Source organism: Poecilia reticulata, linkage group LG7 (genome assembly GCF_000633615.1).
Source record: "Poecilia reticulata strain Guanapo linkage group LG7, Guppy_female_1.0+MT, whole genome shotgun sequence".
NCBI classification, from domain to species: Eukaryota; Metazoa; Chordata; class Actinopteri; order Cyprinodontiformes; family Poeciliidae; genus Poecilia; species Poecilia reticulata.
Window position 1 is genome coordinate 24995164 of NC_024337.1, and position 19749 is coordinate 25014912.

Genomic DNA, 19749 nt, shown 5'->3' on the forward strand with positions numbered 1-19749 from the left:
CTTTTTGTCTGAACTCTTTTTGACTTTTTCTGTCCAAGAGCAAAACCTCAGAAAACATCTTGTCCCGAAGGCTTTTGTAAAGAGGTAGCAACGGAAAATGAAGGAAGTGCAACAAAGTACATGATGTTGCATTTTAGAAAGAAAATGAAGGGTCATTATAATTATTGGCCTGTAGATTGTTGCATTTTTACTAAAGCCACTTGAGAGTCTGTGGAAAAATTTGTTCATTAACTAACCGTTGTGTCTGAGTTTGAGGTATTTTGCAGAGAAGAATAAGCAATTAATTCCAGTACATATGAAAACTCATTCCCCAGAGGTTCTACAGCTGCAAGTGCAGTAAAATATGGTTCTGGTATCGATTTGGAGTGGTTAGTACAATGCCACTTATTTTTTATTAGTGAAATAGTTAAAAACTGAAAAAAACATTTAGCAATTTCCTTAAACTTTACAGCTGTGCACTCCTTTGTGTTGGTCCGCCCTATAGAATAATAAGGAATAATAACTAAACACGTAGTTATTGTAAGGTGACAAAATATCAAAAAGTAATTTCAGTGAGTTTATTCATTAGTTACATTCAGATGTTTTGTGTTTATCTCTGAAAATCACTCGGTCAAAACACCATTTGTTCTCATCTTCAAGGTTACACTGAATAGCTTGGTTGCCGTTTTGACGTAACAGTGTTTTCCATGCTACCTCCATGTGTTTCCATGGGAACGTGCTCAAGGTGTTTGCCGGGTTTGCCGGGTTCTCAAAGGGCTCACAGCTTTTGCCGAAGGAACGGTGACCAGTGTGTCCTGTGCAGTCTCTCCCCGGAGTCTGTCCCACTCATTCAGAGGTGTTATCCATCTGTCTGCCTCACCCACCGCATGGCCACTGTCTTTTTTGTTTATCCTCCCTTGGCTTTTTATCTCAGTGCCCTTCTGCTTCTCTCTTTATCGTTCATTTTACATCTTTGTGTGTCTGTTCTTTTTCTAGAAGAAAATCCAAATACTACATTGTAATGCTATTCCGATTGGAAAAAAAAAAAGTTGTTTGAGGTTTCGTAAATTACAGAAGCTGGAACTGTGATTGTTTTGTTGCTTTTACACATACAAAAATAATATCTGCATCCTCCTGCTGGTACCTAGGAGCTTCCTCTGCATTTTTCATTTATTGCTTTTTCTTCTCACTTGTTCATAAAGTGTAAGGGCACTATACTGTAACAAAACACACATGCATGACATGAAGTCAGAAAATGTAAAAAGGAGAGAAGGATTAATTAGAAACGAATATGAGAGCCTTTTTGCTCTCAAATATGCTTAAAAACTGCTGATTAACATCATTTTCTTTATCTGAAACATAGTGAGCTGACTTGTCCTTGATTGCACCTTCGCATTTTAATTTCAATCTGTTCGGACTCTGTGAACAAGGTCATTCTACCTTAACCAAATCAAATTTCGTTGCCTGATATTAATTTATGTAATTCTTTCCAAGCAATTAAAAGCTTTGAAAGCAATTTAAAAAAGGCAACTAAAAGCTTCGTTAAGAGCAAATGGTCATAGTCAGAGAATGTGTTTTTTGTGTTGCCTTCTGTCTCTGCTTGTGTCTTCCTCTGCCATTGTCTGTGTCTCATATGCACCCGCCCACAGCTGTTGAGCTCAAGTTGTTCACAGTTTTCTTCACAATATTGATTTGACCACTCATTAAAGAGCAACCATGTCTTTCCCCGTGCCTCAGCCAGCGCTGTAACTCAGTGTCTCCAACTCTTACAAAAAAAGAACAGGTCTCCCTTTATCTTCTCACTTACCTCCAGTTCAGTTTATCTTTTTCTTCTCCATTTTTCTCCTCCATTTCTCCGTTTCAAAACTTTTTATCTTTCTGTGAGTCTCTGGAAAACAGGTGAATCTTACACGATAGCTGCAGTTTACCATAAGGAATGTCACCTTTTCTTTCATCTGCACTCATTTGACCTTTCCCCTCCGGCCATTTGTGTGTTGGGTGTGTGTGTGTTTGTTTGATTTGTGAATGTGTACACTGTACACATAAGCATTTGTGTATCTAAAGTCTCGGTTGTGTGTGTTTTTGAGAAGAACTGTCCTCCCACTCTAATTTATTATTCAGTGTGAGATGTTGCATTGATTATCCATAAACTCTCTCGCCTCGCTCTTCTGCATCTCCGCTCTGTGTCCTTGGCACTCCCCACCTTCTGCACAGGAGCACAGAAATCAGAGTGTTGGCGTGAAAAACAAGTAAAGGATTCCCACAAATAATTACTATAAGTGACAAAATATTAAAGGGGTTTTCTAACAAATGTATTTGTTTTTGCATAGATTATGGCTATCAAAACTAGTCGGACTCTACTGCTTGAAAGACTCTGTTACGCAAATCTACATGTCAGGTGTGTCTGAACATTTACAACATGTCCAGTGGTGGGAGAAAGTATTTGCTATTTTACAGACTTCCTCACATGTTTTATGTTTTTGCCACACTTAAATGTTTCTATCAAACAAGAAGGGCTAATTAAAAATGGCTATTTTCAAATGAGGATTTCATGTATTAAATGAAAAAAGCTGGAAATCAACAATGAAGAGGAAAAAATAGTGCCAGTCTAAATTTTTGAATATTGTTGAATATATTGTTTCTCTTCCTCAAAAAATATAGTTATTTAAAGAATCATATTCTTCTTCACCTTTAAGAACAAGTTCTGTCCTTTTTGTCCTCTGACAAAATTTTTTTTTTGTTTTACCTATTTTATGCAGCCAGACTGAAGCCTTGTCTGTCAGTGGGCCTGGTGAGGGATGACTTGAGGTAGTAACGATCAGTTGATAAATTGTTGTGAGGATGTGAAGTCAAAAGTATAGGGGAAAAAGCAGTCCATGTAAAGTATAAAAACTCAATGTGATTGGCAGAATAGTCTTTTTGACTAAAACATTGGACAGACAGTGATGCTGTCCAAAAAATTATGAATCTTCTGATTGACTACTATGTGCAATATAGTTTACCCCTAATAGTCTTTGCTGTAGTTTATCTTTATGAAACCATTATTTAGAATTTCCTGCTTTTAGTAGTGTTAAGGATTTTGGAAACAAAAAACAAAACAAAACAAAACAAATGAAACTAACCAAACTTGTAAAGCAGCCACTCAATAGTTCAATTAATATGCTCCTTTTTTATATTTATTTATTTATTTTATTTTCTTTTACATTTTTTAAGATAGTTAATGCCATGGTTCTCCCCAGCAAAAAAGAAAACACACAATGACTCAAGGATTAAAAAGTTATAAATAAATAAATAAATAAATTAATTAATTAATTAATTAATTAATTAATTAATTAATTAATTAATTAATTAATTAATTAATTAATTAATTAATTAATTAATTAATTAATTAATTAATTAATTAATTAATTAATTAATTAATTAATTAATTAATTAATTAATTAATTAATTAATTAATTCTTCAGCTGCTTGTTGATCTAGTTTACTGTGTCCCCTAAGGACTCTGTCACCTAATTATCAGAAGTTATAATTTCAATAATAACGTAGCCTGAACCTATTATCACAATTTTGTGTGTACAAAATTGTGTGAACCTCTATTGTGTCTTCTAAAAAAAGGTAGCAGTTGAAGCAGAAATCCCCGACAATGAATACTGAAGGACACAGCTGCTACAGAAACAGCTGTAAAACTTCTGATTGAGGCAATACAAAAACTTGGGTTTTGTGGATAACTTTTTATGTCTTTCCCTTCTAAATTTAATCTTGATGGTAATGAAACTTTCATTTTCAGCTTCTTGTCAACTATAATTTTTTAATTATTTGCTTTGCTGTTTATGGTTACCAGATGTTCAATTAGATTTGTCCCTTTTTGATGCACTTTGAATAATGGAAAACATAAATATGTCAGAGACACCTGTCCAGTGTATTAATGTTGTTCTTAATAATTAATTATCTTGCAGAAACATTATCATTACGTACAGTCAACTTTAGAGATTTATGAGATTAGTTTAATATATTTGTAACAAAAACAGAATATTGTTGTCAAACAATATTGAATTTTTTAGTCATTTAGAATATGGAAACTATTTAACTTAGGTTTCCTTAACTCTGTTTAACTCTAGTAAGTATACCAGTGAACTCAGTTCACACAAATAGTCAACTTTATTCTACCTTTCCACTCTAATGGTATGTCAACTGCAAATCCATGCTCCTTGTACCTACGTGTTTCTAAGAGAAAGCCCGCTCCCTTATGGCCTAGTTGTGTAACTACCGCCCTCTAGCTTTGCTGGCATTATGTATCAGTGTTTCTTTTATCCCATTCTGTTACAGCTGGGGGATATAAGAAGAAACAAGGTCTGTTTTATTTGTTGTTTTTATATATGTGTATGTGTTGTACTCAGTTTTGGCCATTTGGAATTTGAATGATTACTGAAAAAAAATTCATTTTGTGGTTGCAGCAACTTCCTTTGACAGTTCAGGAGCTACAGGAGGAGCTGAGAGCTCACAGAGAGACAAACAGTCGCCTGCGGCAACAGCGGCAGCAGAGCAGCTCCTACCGAGAACACCATATGGACCAGGAGTTCAGAGGGGGGCTCAGTCCTGGCCACAGTCCCAGACAAAGTTCTATAAACCTGCACAGTCCCGCACCAAAGAACAGCCCCAAAGCCAGTCCATCGAACACCTACAATCCAAGGCAACAAGAGGCTGACATCATCATTCACAGTCCTGGCTATGGGTGTAATACATTGGCAGCCACACAGAGACTTAGCCCAGCCAACACCCTTCAGCCTGGGCAAAGGAACAGTCCAAGCCAGCCCCTCTACAGTCCTAGCCAGGGAGCATTGCCCAGCTCTAGCCCCCGTCATCCATGTAGCCCCTGTCAGGTGCCTGGGTGCGACGGCTTTTCTTCACCTCCTCCTCAAGATCCAACAGAGGAAAACTTCTTCCGACTGCAGTCAGAACATGAGCGTCAAGCCAATGAGTTGTCCCTGCTGAGGAAGACTATGGAAGAGATGGAGATGAGAATCGACTCCCAGAAGCAGACGCTGGGTGCACGAGACGAGAGTATCCAGAGGTTGCTGGAGATGCTTCAGGGTCAGGGACATTGGGGACGAGGACAGCGGACAGGCATAATTACCATGGCAGCCCAGGAAGCTGATGTCCACTTGGAGAACATGCATTTGAGAGAGGTGTGTACGTCTTCCTCAAAGTTTTTCAATGCGTAATTTGATTTATGTTAATAACTTCATTTTACAGGCTGAATCGCAACAGTAACTGCCATCGAGCAATTTAGTGAGTGTTTTGCATCTCTGGGGAAAACCCACTTTGTTTTCTTTGCAAAGTTGCTTTAATTCAGCTATTGAAAAAAATATTTGACCATGGATGTTCTTTTTTAAGGTCAAGACACAGTATCTGAATTAGATTCAAATTTCCACTTTGACTAGGCCACTCCAAAATCCTACTCAGGAATCTTATTCCTGAGTAGAAATAGACATCTCAGGAATAGACGTCATTATGTGCTTTGGGTCATTGTCATGCAACATAATCCGAGTATGAATTAGTTTAGGGTCACACACTAATGGTCAATTTTCCTGAAGGATTTTCTGAATTCATGGTTCCTTTTTAATGGCGACATAACTATCTATGGCAGCTACTGTATGTTGCCATATTTAACTGTTGCTATGATGTTGTTTTATTTTTTTTCTCAAAATGTTGTTTTAGCTTTACGCCAAATATATCAGCATGCGCTTGTTCCAGGAAATTAAATTATTATCTTACAAGTTGACAGAATATTTTACCAGAAGACTTGAGATCATGAAGATGTTTTTTGGCAAATCCATCCATCCATCCATCCATCCATCCATCCATCCATCCATCCATCCATCCATCCATCCATCCATCCATCCATCCATCCATCCATCCATCNCATCCATCCATCCATCCATCCATCCATCCATCCATCCATCCATCCATCCATCCATCCATCCATCCATCCATCCATCCATCCATCCATCCATCCATTTTCGTTAGAAAATGGATGGATGGGACAAGGGTGTTAACCCTTGTCCCTAGTGGGGTCGGGAGGKGTGCTGGTGCCTATCTCCAGCTAACTTTCCGGGCGAGAGGCAGGATACACCCTGGACAGGTTGCCAGTCTGTCGCAGGTTTTTTTTGGCAAATGTGAGACCAATTTTGTGTTCATTTTGGTCAGACTGGGTTTTTGTATTGAAACTCTTTCATGAATGCCAATTTTGCAGAGTTTATTTCTTCTGGTTGAATCATGAGCACTGACCTTAACTGAGGCAGTTGAGGTCTACAATGCTTTAGATGTTTTTGTGGTTTATTTTGTGATGTCCTTTATGGGTGCTTCATTAGCTTTTTATGGTAGGCCAGACAGCCTCTCTTGGAAAGGTTTACCACAATTCTGCATTTTTTCCATTTATAAATAATGGGCCTCAGTCTGACTTGCTGGAGTCTCAAAGCCTGAAAAAGGCATTGCAGCCCTTTCCAAACTGAATCAATGAAATCCATGACTTTATCATCAAAGCAAATTTTTTTTTAGCTCTGTTGTAGGTTTTTTAAGTCTTTGCCCCACTTTTTGTTGTCAAGCAGGTTCTGTTTAGACTTTTCTTGATTTTAAATGTCTGTCAGTAATCAGACCTTTCTGGTGAAATTGAACTCAGTCTTAAAAAATATCTGTCACAGTTAATTTGTGATTCAACAGCTTTCTTGAAAAACTAATTTTATCTCAAGGGACTTCCTGGTAAAGTACTGAGTAAATAGAAAAAAATGGAGACAGTTGTCTTTTCTCATGGGAAACATGTTTAAATAGTTAAATATTTGTATTGTTTCGTATTTAACAAGAACATTATTTTCTGATATAAAGTTTCTTTGACTGTATGATACTTTTAAATGTGTCAAAAAGCATAAAACAGAAGGGACAGTTTGTTTTTCTCAACATCACAGCTAAGACTTGAACATCTTCTCTTTTTAAAAAAAAAAAACAACACGGATTTTCAGATATCAACATTAGCTTTTTTCTTATGTTACTTCACGCAAAAGTCTGTCTATCTGATTTAATCTTTGTTTGGCTTTGAGTATTTGTGCATGCACCTGTTTTTTAGTATGTTTTTTGTGTGGTGTTAGAGCAGAAAGCAGCTCAACAGGTCTTATCAATGGACCAGATTAACATACGGAGAGCTCTAAGCTCGTGTTCAGCCATGCAGTTTTACAATCTCGTGTTGCGTGTATGTTGGTGCGTGAGTGTCCGTGCTTGTTCAAGAGCATGCACATGCATATAGCTGCTGATCATTTGTCAGTTGCAGTGCAGCCAGCGTTGCATTTGGCATCTCACTGCATTGAAAGCAATGAATATTAAACGAATTGGGATTATATTGAACCTCATCAAAAAAAAAAAAAAATCCAAATGTTAATCTTTTTCTCCTCATGTGACATTATCACAGCATGTGGGTTCAGAAAGTGGTGTTTCTGCACAGGTGTGTGTATCCTCTGTTGTGAGGACTGGCAGTATACTGCTCTGTAGCTCCTGTCTCCTGCCTTATCTATTTTTAACTTCTAAATCTTCTTAACCTTTACTTTCCCTATCTCTGGCTCTGTGTGAGTGTGTATTCTATGCCGGTGTATACCTCCAACACTGTTTGTGTCGTAATGTTCTTGACTTTCTTTCTCCAAGTCTCCCTCCGGTCAGAATAAAGGAATGTGTGTAGTGTGCATGTGCGTGCGGGGGTGTGAGCATGTGTACACATCTGGATCCTTTCGGCTTACTATTTCATGCAAGAGAATTCCCTCCAAGGATTTCTGATGGGATATCCACCCTTGCCTGGAGTTTGGCCACCAAGGCAATTTTTGGTTGGTTTAGGCCATGCTAATGCAGACGTGTGTGTGTATGTATACGTTTGTCATGTATGGGACCTAACCGTGAGTTGTACGTAAGACGTGAGTACCTGTTTACACACTCTTTTAGTCATGTTATTTTTAAACCATTTGACAGCTTCAGATAGGCTGTGTGTTCTACAAAGAAGGAGGGCAACCATGTCTGAGTGGTCTGTCAAAGGGAGAGGTAGACATGCTAGAAAGGTTCTGTTTTTCTAAAGTAGAAAAACAGACTGTGTTTATCTGAATATTAATGTATGATTAATGAGAGAAAACACTCTGACCTCCCTGATTGAAAAAAGGAGGGAGTGTTGTTCTTTCAGCTTTTTTTTCTTTTTTTAAGTTTCCCTCATGGAAGTCAAGGGTAATAGGGTCTCTGCTGGAGCATTTATATACATATATGTGTGCAATTTAACTATGTCCGCCACTTTGAACTTTTGCATTCAGGAGTGAAAACATTTAGTCTTTAAAGTTTTCTGAAGTTTCTTTGTAAAGCTTTTTGGGATGTCTTTGAGAAACTGCCAGGAGGTTTGGCAGTTGGATTCCTTTGAAACTCTGCTTGATGTATCAGTTTTTGAATGGCTGGTCTGTTTGAAGAACAAGTGTGCAGAACAAGAAGCAGCTAATGTCTGGCATAGGTTGCTTCACTTTGTATGTTACACTAGCACATGTCACGGTCAATGCAAGCCATGGATCGTATAGTGAAGCAATTGCCTTTGTTAGGGAGACTTTAGTTCTCTGATTAGCACCAACGGAAATCGGCCCAACCGCTTTTCATTACTGCAGTCGTTGCTCACTTTTAAATGACAGTGCTTGTTTAGTTTAAGCGAGGATAATAAATGTCCCTGTTTTCAGTTTGCTGGAAAGTTTGTTGGAAGAATGACTCAATGTTTTTGTTGGTGAGAGGAGAAATGCTGTTCTTAGGTTTAGGTGAATATTTTACAGAAGTAGTGCTTCAGATGTAGGATATGTAAAAATGTATGGTCTTTTAATTCCATCATAAAATATCATATGCAGATGTGAAATCACTGTCAGTATTGATGTGGTCTCCAGAAGTATAGTGTCTTTCAAACAGTTTCAAACCCCTTGAAGTCTTTCTCCAGTTTTCTTCTATGTATTTTCTTAGGACTTTATTTAACAGATCTAAACAAATGTATCCCTAACTGTGAAGTGGAAGAAAAAAATATATATATAATATTTAGCTTAGTCAGATCGGATGGAGAGTGCTACAGATTCCCAATTGGATTTAGGTCTGGGTTTCTCAGACATGAATATCCTTCCATCTAAATTATTAAATTTTAACTTTGATTAAAAGTTTAAATTTTTAATCAAAAACTTTAACTTTGTCATGTATGGGACCTAACCGTGAGTTGTACGTAAGACGTGAGTACCTGTTTGCACACTCTTTTAGTGTGTAAACTATTACACACTATTGTCCCGGTCGTAGTTGGGCCTCCACTTCAGTTTTTTACAGCCTCTAACAGGTGTTGCTCTGTCCACCTTTTCATCAGTTCTGGCCAGCATCATCACCCCTACTGAAGATAAGCAATCCCTGACATGTTGCTGCTGTGCAGAGGCAAAGAAAGTCCTATTTTGGTCCTACCTGTTCAGAGCAGCAGAACTTCTTAGTTTTCCTTCAACTGTGGCATTCTTCTGGGAAAAATAAATAGTTGTCCTGTCAACAGATTGTCCCATATGTGCTTTGGATTTCTACAGCTTCTCCAGAGTTACCATGGTTACCACAGGCACTTTTTGAAATGAAAACCTAACCAGTCTGTATCTCTGACCTTTCTGGTATGTTCTTTAGATGTTTTTTCTCTTATATTCAAACCATTCTGAGACCTTCACACCACATCTGTATTTATGCTGAAATTAAATTACACTCAGGTGCCAACTAGCTGACTCCTGAAGATATTGTTTGTGCTGAATTTTAATTAGAGGGTTCAGAGTAAAGCAGACTGAATATAAATCTGGGCCACATTTTATCGCTGCTTTGGGTTGGTTGGTCTTTTGTGTATAATCCCAATGAGATACATTGGACCTTGTTGCTGTAATGTGGTAAAATGTGAAGAAATTCCCAGGTCATAATGACATTAGCACAGCACTTTAAAAAGTTGTGGATCACTGCTGATATACATCTGTTAGATGACAGTGTAGGTCAGGGTGCTCAAGTCCAGTCCTCAAGAGCTACCTCAAGAGTGTTCGATACATCCATTATCTAACACACCTGGATCAAATGAGTAGCTCATTACCAAGCCTCTGCAGAGCTGGAGTTACTGCTGGTGAGGCAATTCAGCCTTTTGACACAGGTGTTCTAGATCAGGAATGCATCTAAAGTTGCAGAATGGTAGTTCTCTGGGACTGAACCGGAGCACCACTAGTGTAGGTAAGGTCATATTATCATGTGTGTCACCTGTTTAATCTTACCAACATAATATTAGTGCATGGTGTCAGAAGAATCAACATAAATACTGAATTTACTTATTTTAAACTGATTTCTGATTTTACACCAAAGTACTATGTGGTGTAAAATTTAAATTCCTGCAGTACTAAAAGTGACCACAAAGTGGTACTGTTCAGTTAGAGTTTAGCTGCTGTGGTGATTACATGCACTGTGAAGCAAAGTTATGTGTGATGGGACACACAAACACACATATGCATGCTGAGAGGCATAAATCTGGGTCTAATTGACTCTCCCTAGCCGCCAGGTCCCTGCAGACCCAATAATAACAGCAGCACCACTGGTCTTATCCTGCCCAGCCCTGACCTGCTGCCAAAGGCGTGCACGCATAAACATACACTCTGACTGTGAGATTTCTGCTTTGGCATTTATATATTCTTACATATAGTGATGTTGTCATATGTTCTGTAGGGGCTCTAAATAGAGTAAGGGTCCCTATTTCATGTGAAGACATCTCACTCAGTGTGGGATCAGGAAGGTTGAGTATATTGCTCTGCTGTTAAAAAGAAGCAAGCAAGCACTTATGACTCCCCTGGTTTCAAAACTTGCTCTGCTTGTTTTGGCAGCTCCTTTCTATCTGCTCTTTCCTCCGAAAACATTGATGAAGCTTCAGAAATGTTGCTTTTTAAACTCTTTGGTGCTAACATGTTGAAATTGGAAGTTCATGTCAGCAGATCCTTATTTTTTCAGTCTGTTTTGGGATTTTTTATTTTTTTTTGCTTACTTCTTACTCTTAATTTTGATTATGTCTATTTTTTAGTGTTCTTCTTTCTCTCTTTATTTCCTCCTTTTTGTTTTATTTTACTTGATAGAAAGCTTGTCCTGGTTGGTGCCTTTTTAGGTCTACATTCTTCTCTACTCATGCCTTACACAAGTGGTTCTCAATTATTTTATGTTATGCCCGCATATGGAATATGTTTTTTTTGTTTTTTTTTAGCAACTTCCCCTTAATTGAAAAACTATTGAGAACTTGATCTTACTTATTATTATTTATCTGTACGAATCACTGGCATCATTCTAAACATTTTTTTTTGTCAACTTCATTAGCTTTTTCTTTTTCAAAAAGGTATATAGCTATTTAACATTTGCTACTTGGTTCTATTTTAACTTATTAAAAGGGATGAAATATGGACAAAACTTTGCATTCACAGTAAATCTAAGGGCTTACAGGGAAAGTAGTCCAGAGCCCCAAGTTTTGGGGTACCTCAACGATTAAGGATGTTTTTGTAATTAATGTATGTTATACAAACATTGTACCTTATATCAAACACATACGAGATGTGGTGTTTTAATATTGTTACATTTCTATAAACTTAAATGTTTGAAAATTCTGAAGTTATAGTAAATTTTTTTGGGCCAACTTGGAGCATGATATGCGTAAGGGTTATTTAGGCTTCATCGTATTTCCTTGTCTTTTCTGTCGACTATCATCACTTGCCTCTGCCGCTGCACTGTCACAAACTTCTCTAGATCACCCAAAACAATGGTATTACCATACACATTACATACCACACTCTATAATGTCTATGTGTGTGACTGTGTTGCTTACTTCTTCTATTGGGTTGAACAGGGAGCATGTTGATTAGCTTGAGCACTGCTGTCACTTAGTGATTGGAGGCCTTGCAGCCATTCTTTGTTTCTCAGGAAGACAGACTTCTTCTGAGTTTACGATTGTCTTGACAAACTGCTCAGGAGTACGTTTACTGACTCTGTATGTTTTAAATCTCTCGTGTGTCTGAAGTAAGGATTCACTGATTGCTTAACAGTGCAAATATTCAGTTATAGTTTATTGCTTGTAACGTTTAGAATATTTCTTTTATTTTATAGGGCAAGCAGCAACGTAAACCAATTATATATTTAAGTCCTGTCTCCCTTTTGAGACGTATAAATTGCAAGTGAAGGTCTAATGTAAATAAATATGTAATAGTCTGTTATGGTTATGAAGCCAAGCATGCAGTTGCAATAAAATTTGTGATTGATGTAACAGTCTTACACATTAAACAATAAATCATTTTCCCCTTCCAAGTGCTTAGCTGACCAGTGCTACAGTTTGTTTTAAAATAAAAGCTTGTATGAAAAATATTTGGTTGTGGTCCACTTTAGTGCTTTGTGGAAAGTGGGTGGGTGGATGATGGTGGGAGAACAAATGGATAAAATTCTAAGAAATGTTTCTGGCTTGATGTTTATGATTGGCATTGATGGCAAAGTATATTGTACTTATTGAATAATTTAGCCATGTGCACTTTGCATTGCTCTCTATATCCATATATTTTGTTTCTAATGCCCTGTTGCTTGATTCAGATCAAATTTATCTAATTTATTTATAATATAGTGCAAAATGTTTGGTGCAAACACTGCCTAACAGCAAGAACCTTGTAAACAGATGTCAAACATGATGTTGGAGGAGGACTGATGACTTGAACCCATTTTGCAACTACAGATATTGAGGCTCCTTGCATTTTCAGCATTGTGCATAAAAATCAGTATTTAAAACTGAAATATGATGCCCTTTGTTGAAATGATGAGCTTTCATTTAAACTGGACGTTTTCTGCTTTAGAATACTTTTCAACATTAGATTATTTAAAATTTTTATCCTTAATTTAAAATTCCTCATTTCATTGTTTGTTCTGTTATGTTTTTTACGTGACTGCATGATGTGTTTTGTGTTTGGCACACTTAACACCATTGCTTCAAGGCCAGAATTGAACTTTTTTGACCATATCCTTCAGTCAGTGTTGTAGTGTTATATTTGGTCCTGTTCTGTCCATGTCCTCAGCTCTGACACATACGGAACAGAGACATAGCCTTAGATGACGTGTTCTCTTGACTTAATTTCCTTCTCTGAGAGAGAAAATTTTGAAGGACGTAAAATGTATGCACAGACTTTGACAGATAGATTAGGTAACTTATGGCAAACTCATTCCTCTGTCCTAGTCCAAGTAACTGAAGTCCTTACCTCTGGTATCTTTGTCTGAATACCTTTGATTTTGTTTGTGTAATCTTTTCAAGAAAGGTTTGCATGTACTCTCCTTATTGAATGCAAATGTATTCAGAAAAAATATAACTGTTCAGTAACAGATGTCTTCCCTTTAAAATTGAATGCACTTTGTGTTGGTGCTGTCACAGTTTGTATTAAAATCTCTATGAAACAGTGGAGTAGTAAGGCATTTTCAAAGCAACTTTTCATGTGCCAGGATGTGCGGTTTTGTCTGTGCCTGTAGCTTGAGTATCGTTCATGGTTTTGTGTAGGCATTGCTGCAGGTCAGTGCTACCATTAATTATTGATAGAAAAAGCTTAGCGCATGTGCTGGCAGAAACTGTTGCCTAGCACAAGCTTCAGCATGCCAGAGACATCTGCAAGAGAGACAGTGAAAACAAGTGGGAGAAAAAAAATTGGAGATTTATGCCAAAAAGGGTGATCGAGACTGATTCATTCGTCCTAAACCTAAACCTAAACCTACTACCCGCTAGCAAACAGAGAAAGAAAATTATATAGACCTGGCAGAAAAATCCGTCCAGCCTCTTGGTATAGAAATCATCCTTTGGCGAGTACAGCATGAGGGACTAGACTAGAGATCATAGGAAAAGTTTTATTGACTCTCTATGGAAGCACAGCAATGGATTTTATAACATTCCTAAAGAAAACACAACCTGAGGAGCAAAAAGGAAGGAGCCAGTGAGATTTATCAGTGTTTCTTTGCAAGTGGCTTTGAAGCTGTGGGTGTTAGAAAAAGCTAAAGATGATGAGCCGCCAGGCTTGCTTTTACCGGGTCCCTCCCCCGGAGCTCCATCGGCGTAACCAGCTCCAGGCTGATCCGGCTAAGACCAGAACTCTGCAAACTGTCATTGATATGAAGGTAGGACTGAGAAAATCTACAAGAAGGCAATATTTTCAGTGATAGTATCCCACTTCTCAGCTGTTCGTTAGTTCGTTAGTTCATTAGTCTGTTCTCCTTTTGGCAGTGAGCGAGGTTGTTTTCTTTTTCTTTTATTTTCATTATCTGTGACGGCAGTTCTCTTCTGTTGCATGCTCCTGCTTCAGCCTGAATAGAGTAGAAAATCTGCATTGACTTCAAATGCCAACACATACAGTGCATGCATTGTATCCTGATTATCAGTTAAATGAATATCATCCTATCGTGCCTTACTATAGTCACAATGCCCAAAGTCCAATATTGGCGCATGCAGAGTTAAGCACTTATTCAATTTGTTTCAAATGTCACATATGGAAGCTTTCACTCTCATCTCAGCCTTTTGAAGCTGTTACTGCTGTGAAAAATGCAGTTGACTCCACATGTGTCTTTGAGTAATCCCCCCCACACACAATTTAGTGTTCCTTCAGCAAAGCACTTGTTCCAAAAGTGATTTCCCTACCTCAAAGCCACAGTTATTTTTTACACATACTTTGTGACTTTTCCACCTATTAAGAGCCCAGCAGGGTTGTACACAGAAAGCAACTAGAAATAGCAAATAGAAAAGGTAAATCTGGCAGAGTTATTTGGAAATGTAAGCAGAAAGGCCCGTGAGACACTTGAAGCGGAAAAAAATAGATGCGACGCTGCTAGTATAAAACTTACCTCGTTTTACCAGCTTATTAACATTCCTCTATATCTGACCTTTCTTTGTTTTAGTCTTTACTATGCTGCTTATTTTAAGATGTGCAAATTTATGCTTTATAATTGCAGAACACGAACGCTTCTTTCTGTTTTGATCCTGATGTTATCTGGCAGGTACTGTATTAGCGCTCATGTGTTTATGTTTTAGTTCATTTGACAGACAACTGTTTTCTGTTATGACTTTTAACCTCTTTCCCTAATCCTTCTGGGTTGTGGTGCAGCAGTGTCATCTACCATTGCTTGTTTTTTTGTTGTTGTTTTTTTTGGATATTTTGGAGTTCAACTTTAAATGGACAGCCATCCTTCTGTATGTCAAGTTAATTTTAGTAATGATTAGTTTGTCTTTGCTATGCCTTTTATTTATTTTTTATCTTCCAATGGAAGTTAGACATATAATATATAATGCAGAGAGCATAACTAGTGTGTTACTGTTTTCCTGGCTATCCAAAAAAACCTCTGTCCAATTGTACACTCTAGTATGTTTGTGTCAGTAAAATAATATGGACCTTTATGTGTTCCTGCTTGCTCTGCCCATGTGCTTTTAGAAACATATGCATCACTGTGTGGTTTTCAGGGCTGATGTCAGAGGATGTAAAAGTGGTCAAATGTCTACATCTCTGCCTGTGGTTCGTGCTGATGGCACTGTGCAGTCTGCTTCCAGTTACTTAATTATGTTTCTCTTCTTTTTCAAGGTTTAGAGTTTAACGCTTGTCTAAATCCATGCAATTATACAAGCTCATGACAGAGCTGTCCATGACAGACCGTTCAATCATGGATGCTCATTTATTTTTTGTCTTGAGCTGTTCACAGATGTATACATTCATCTTTGATTCTTTTTTTTTTTTTATCTATTTTTGCTAAAATTTTGATATGACACTGGGCTGGAAAATTGTGATCAAAAATTTACAAACACTTATGATCACGAATTACATTTATTCATTTTTGGCTTTAAAGATTTTATTTAATTTTAATTTTTTTGTTTTTTTTTACACGATTGAATGATTATACAGCATCTATAATGGGTTTATGTAAACCTGCTGTGCCATTTGAATTCATGAATAGTTTATATAAAGCAACTATTCGGACCCCTTCTGACATCTGTAAATAAACAACCTAATATTGATCATATTTCTGTTTGGAAAACAGAATCCATACGCTTTTTGCTACTGTTTTATTCTTAAGGGTAATTTCAACTCGTTATCCTCGTTGCTCTCTTTGTATAAAAGTTCCATATCTGTGCAGCATTGCACAGATAAAAGTTCCTTTGTATAAAACTATCCAAATCACTTTGGATAGTTTTCATCTTAGACTCTTCTGTGATAAAATCTTATGCCTGAGCCCTATTCCTGCTGGTGTATTAGTAGTTACCAGTTTCTGACGCTGTGCCAAAAATACCTTTGCTGGTGCAGGACACCAAGATCTCTTCCCTGGAGAGAAACATCAGAGACTTGGAGGATGAGGTCCAGATGCTAAAAACCACCGGCCTGTTGCACCCTGATGAAAGGCAGGATGAACTCAAGCAGGTGGAAGTCTACAAGAGCCACTCTAAATTTATGAAAACTAAGGTAGAAACTCTTTGCATGCCACACCAGCTGGCGTCATGCTGCATGATTTGAGTGATGCATGTTACATCATTAGTGCATGAGAACTTGTTTATAAGCATGCCATATTTCTCTAATATATGGTTATTTTAGGCTTCTGTTGAGCTATTGTCTTGCCATTTTATGATGTATTGAAAATCACGTTTTATGTGGGAATTGATGTGAAGAAATGAAACACATTTTGTGAAACATGATGTTTTGTGATGTATGGAGTGTGTATAGTATATCCAGTGTCTATTGGGTAGAGCTTGACAAACCTCCTGCCTTCAGAACTTAATTTCATTGAGCAAGATTTGCTATTATGTATCTGGAACACGCCATCGATATTTTGGTCCAAATTTGCAAGCATCATCTAGTTCCATCATCCATGATGTGACTCTTTTGTTTTACCAGATTCTACAGGATGGATGACTCTACCATGGAGCCCATTGGTGTACAAGAAACTTAAGAATACAATTTGAGATTGTTGATGCTTTTTGACTCAATTAAATTCAAATTTAGCAAATACTTTGTTCATTCTAAAGGGATATTAAGTGTTGCTACAACATATGTTCTCCAAGTTTCTTTTAAAAGTCTGTAGATATTTTTGGCTATGGGTTGAAGTGATCTCCAGTAGTTGTCTGTTTTAGTGAGTGCCTCTGACTGAAGATACACTATTGAGGTGTAGCTGTCTTTGGAATAGGACACTCAGCATTTTCTAGCTGGAGGTCTGTAGTGTTGTCACAAACAATAGTCAGAAACATTCGTTCCAACTGAGCATTTAGGCAATACTCAGTGAGCTGAAATGGGCCCAAAGTGTGCTAAGGAAATATCTCACAATTATCCTACCCTCACCAATCTAAATCACTCATGCAAGGCTGAATGGATTCATGCTTTCACGTTGTGTACATTAAATTCTGACCTTAATGTCTAAACTGTTGCAGCTGGAATAACTTAACTGACCAGGGAATATTTTTTAAATTTTTGATGAGACTATGCGAATTGCAGTCTCTCTTTCATTGCCTTCTGTTGTCATCTTCAAGGTTTAACACATTGAATGTTCTTATTTGGTATTGCCCATACCTTAGTTGTAACAAGTAGACATTTGAACAAATGTTGCTTTTCTTTCTCCTCACACCAGCTGTACAAATTCTCTTTTGTGGTCTCCCGTTGGTAAGGACTCTTTGTCCAAACAACTGCCACTCACTGATGTTTCTATATTCCCAGTAGTTCAGCAGTTTCTGAAATCACATGTTCAAAGTCACTTAAATTCTTTTTCTTTCCCTATTCTGAGGTTCGGTTTTAATTTCAGCAGGCGAATTGCATGGTGTGTGTACCACTGTTTTGAATGGCTTCTGTGCATTGGAATGAAAGGCCTAAAGCCTTTCATTAGGCTGGATTTGAGGTAACCTCAAAACCAGCCTCTGTTTCAAAACACCTGAGTCAAATAATCAAGACAGCTGTTTGATTAAGGTGTTTTGAATCGGGAGCACATCTAAAAGTTGGCAAGCACCGGCCCTTGAGATCTGGATTTGAAGAGCCCTGGTCTAAAATATGCACAGTGCTACTGAGGACATAATCAGTTCACACTGACTGTGAAGTCAGTGTCTGGTTTTACGGTTTCCAATAATTATAAGGTGAAAACTTGGAGCCTCTTTAAGTTTGCCAGCATTAGTCAGTTCTCATCAGTGCAGGCAGAGCATCTAAATAGTGTACTCTGAGATTAATTATTGAGCAACTGCTGAGACACTTGAGCAGAGCGTGTGCAAGTTATGTAACAGTGGCACAAATATTTAATGATTATGGCATCTCTGGTTTATGCTAAGGATTTTTTTTGTAACTTTCCCTAAAAGAAACTGTGGCAGCCTGGAATAGCTAGAGACCGTTATATATCCTATATTGTCAGATTCATTAAATATGATTCTGGGAAGTAAGTATTGGTATTCCTAAGAAACACAAGGCAGATACACAATAATTTGTGCGTGTGTGTGTTTTTGGGGGCGAGAGTGGTATCAGGTCTCTCCTGTTTAAAGAGATAACATGTTTGATGGAACACACTCATGAACTATCGGCTTTCTGTGAATCATGCTGTTCTGCACTTAAGGCTTGAGAAAGATTTCTCTTTGCATGGCTGGCTGCTGATTTTCTACTTGCATTCAAATGTGCACTGGATGACATACGCAAAATTAAACAGACACTAGAATATTTTGGAGATTCCATAGGTTGGAGAGGTCACTCAGTGGAAAATAAATCTTTGGAGAGTGTAGAATGTGTCATCAGTTTTGTATCTGTAGCAGAAAGCGCACTATGTGAAACATGTTTAAACGGATAAATGTGGCCTCTGGTTTAAGATGTTTTCAGTGGTCTATCACACTGAAAAAGTATGTTATTAAAGCAATCCATTTAACATATGGTCAGAATCCTTGTTTGGAATTAGGTCTCAAGTTTCACAGAGTTTCTGTCCATATGGCCGTGATGGCTATTTATTCTACTTTGATGGCTGAAGCCGATGAATCGTGCTACATGTGAGAAGGTTTCTCTCGGACTCATTAATGGTGCTCTTTGTATGGGCCCATTTGTCATTGCATCGGGGGAAGTTCCAGATGCAATCATAAAAGAGATGTTTTTATGAATGGGGCTCTGACAGATGAATGTGAGCTTACAACGGCAGAGGAACAGAGAAGGGGAGTTCTCTCTTCACCCACGATATACATCACTGTGATGGCTCTAGCTTGCTTTTGGGTGTCTCATCTTTCTGCGTACAGTCACACAGAGATTCGGAAAGTTGCCACACATGCAGCATTGCACAGATTCATTCTATATCCTTGAAGTGTTTGGGTTCCTGGTGTTTCAGCTGTGGTGGTGACTGCCATTGAGGTGCAACTGTTAAAGAAACCGGAGAAGGCATCGTCCCTGTCTTCCCTGTTTTCCTCTCTGAACATTGATCTGGTCAAACGCTATAAAACTATTGAGAAACATAGTTTGAGTTCTTTAAGTGGCTGAGCTACTTTTGTAGAGGTTTACTTCAAAAGTCTTAGCTGTGTGATTCAGAAGATTGTACCTGCACACACAATTAGACTTTTAGCTTAGTAGTTGCTGTCGTCTTGTCTCTGTGTTTCTGTAGGAGCAGACATTGTCACCATGTGTGTCTTCCATCAGACCAGCTCCTACCTTCCTCATGCCCACTCAACTGCCTTGGATCACAGAACAAGAAGAAGTACTC

General features: G+C 37.8%; 1 protein-coding gene across 17 annotated transcripts in view; it reads left to right on the forward strand.

Annotated features, from left to right (window-relative positions):
* The window catches only part of LOC103467448 (ERC protein 2), a 154557-nt gene that overhangs the window by 3299 nt on the left and 131509 nt on the right, over positions 1-19749 (forward strand). For 12 of the 17 annotated variants that reach the window (XR_001776808.1, XR_001776809.1, XR_001776806.1 and 9 more), the window contains exons 3-7: positions 4306-4329; positions 4434-5165; positions 15016-15060; positions 16356-16511; positions 19651-19743. Coding sequence is in view for 9 of the 17 variants with exons in the window: in XM_017305966.1 (XP_017161455.1) it covers positions 4306-4329; positions 4434-5165; positions 15016-15060; positions 16356-16511; positions 19651-19743 (1050 nt within the window). In the remaining 8 variants the exon portion in view is untranslated. The remainder of the gene's footprint in view (positions 1-4305; positions 4330-4433; positions 5166-15015; positions 15061-16355; positions 16512-19650; positions 19744-19749) is intronic. The other 5 variants (XM_017305970.1, XM_008413829.2, XM_017305968.1 and 2 more) reach the window with 5 other exon arrangements.